Source organism: Oryctolagus cuniculus, chromosome 12, assembly GCF_051225735.1.
Source record: "Oryctolagus cuniculus isolate XC-2025 breed Fujian yellow rabbit chromosome 12, ASM5122573v1, whole genome shotgun sequence".
Classification (NCBI taxonomy): domain Eukaryota; kingdom Metazoa; phylum Chordata; class Mammalia; order Lagomorpha; family Leporidae; genus Oryctolagus; species Oryctolagus cuniculus.
Genome location: NC_142878.1, coordinates 53,021,533 through 53,023,606, shown reverse-complemented (window position 1 = coordinate 53,023,606; position 2,074 = coordinate 53,021,533). Strand labels below are relative to the sequence as shown.

Sequence of the window (2,074 nt, the reverse complement as noted above, 5' to 3'; positions counted from 1 at the left end):
GCCAAAGCTAGGAACTGAGAATTCAGTTTGAGTCTCCCATGTGAGTGGCAGAGACTCAAGTATTTGAGCCATCACCTAATGCTTCCCAGGATGCTAGTTAGAAGAAAACTGTAATCGAGACTGGGGCAGGGACTGGAACCCAGGTACTCGAATGTAGGGTGTAGACATCCCAAGCAACATCTTAACTGCTGCAGAAAGCACACGCACATAAATTTTTAATTTATCGACTGTGTCCAATTTTTACTTTTAAGTACGTCTTCAAAAAATCTTGTTCAGATAACAAGAGCCTGGGTTTTGAATATTTCTTTGATCATTATCAGGAGTCCACTAGATGGCAGTGTCTTCTAAGGTACCCTAAGGAAAGCCTGGGGTGCTCCTGAGTGTGTGTGGTGGTGGTGGTGGGGGGATTGAGAGGGAGGACTTAGTGGTGTAGCAGGCGTGGTGAAAAGAACCTCTTCTTTCTAATTGGTGAAATAGATCTTTTAATGTTAACTAAAGCAGAAGAATTAAGAATGTGTTGGACTAGACTATTTTTTAGGGCTTAAATCTGAATCCTCAGTGGGCCAGGGGAGAAGAGTGATGGAATCCTTGACCATGTCACTAGTGATCCTGTGGCTTCAATTAAGCTGTGAGTTTTTGGCATCTCTATAGGAGCATAATGCACAATATTGGAATTGCTGTCTGTGCTAGTCCTAGGCAGAGAAACATGCAGATTTTTCTGACTAAGGGAGGGTGGGAGACCTGTGGGACGATAACTTAAATTCTGGAGAGTAAGCATCCACTCCCAACTAATCTCTTTGACCTTTGTCTTTTTGCACAGGGGTAAGAAGCCAGCAGCAGGAGCTGGAGCAGAATCCTCAGTCCCTCAGCATTGCACAGGGAGCCTTGGCCTCTTTCAACTGCACTTACAGCACTGCTTCTCAGAACTTCATGTGGTACCGACAGTATGCTGGAAAAGGCCCTGAGCTGGTGATGTCCATATATGCCAGTGGGGAAAAGGTAGAAGGAAGGTTTACGGCACAGCTCAGTACAGCCGGCCGGTACGTCTCCCTGCTCATCAGAGACTCCCAGCTCAGAGACTCAGCCACCTATCTCTGTGCATTGAGCACACAGCACTCCCCAGACACCTGCAGTCTGTACCCAAACCCCTTGGGGACCCAGAAATGTGGAGCACTTACGCTGCAGGGTGCAGGTTTTCTGTGTGACATACATGGAAATTAAGAGTAATACTATGGAGGGTTTGATTAATTGAGGAAGTATAGAAGTACTTCAAAAAGTTCATGGAAAATAGGATTAGAGATAGGTTTATTTTTATGTAAAGAGCTTGGAAATCTATGTATAGATTTTTCATAATATTCATTTTCCATGACATTTTTGAAGACTTTCATATTTCATACTTCTAGAATAGTTGATCCTGAAAAGAGATTAAGACATAATACTAAACAAACAAGACAAAGAAAACAAAAACAAAACAAAATGATACAATGCTGGTCTGGTTGAAATATTTTCCAGCATTCTCTTTCTCCTCTAGTTTTTAATTTTTCAAACTGAGTTACAACTGACATACAAAAAATACACATTTAAATTTATATTTGGGGGCCGGCGCTGTGGTGTAGCAGGTAAAGCTACTGCCTGCAGTGCCGGCATCCCATATGGGTGCCAGTTCAAGTCCCAGTTACTCCACTTCTGATCCAGCTCTCTGATATGGACTGGGAAAGCAGTAGAAGATGGCTCAAGACCCCTGCACCTGCGCGGCAAGACCTGGAAGAAGCTCCTGGCTCCTGGCTTTGGATCCGCACAGCTCCGGCCATTGTGGTCATTTGGGGAGTGAACCAGTGGATGGAAGACCTCTCTCTCTCTCTCTCTCTCTCTCTCTCTCCTTCTCTCTCTGTGTAACTCCGACTTTCAAATAAATAAATAAATTGTTTTTAAAAATCTATATTGGTGAGTTTGAAAATAAGCATGCACCTGTGAAACTAGCACTAGAATCTATGCCATAAGCATATCTATCACCTTTAAAAGCTTCCTCCTTCCCTTTAAAAATTGTGATGATTGACATGCAAAAGGGTATACA

General features: G+C 43.2%; 1 gene segment (V, D, J or C); it reads left to right on the top strand.

Annotated features, from left to right (window-relative positions):
• Positions 1-474: 474 nt before the first annotated feature.
• Positions 475-1,667, top strand: LOC138844653 (T cell receptor alpha variable 12-2-like). The segment is given in 2 exon segments: positions 475-628; positions 821-1,667. Coding segments are annotated over 2 exon segments (450 nt in total).
• The last annotated feature ends 407 nt before the right edge of the window (positions 1,668-2,074 follow it).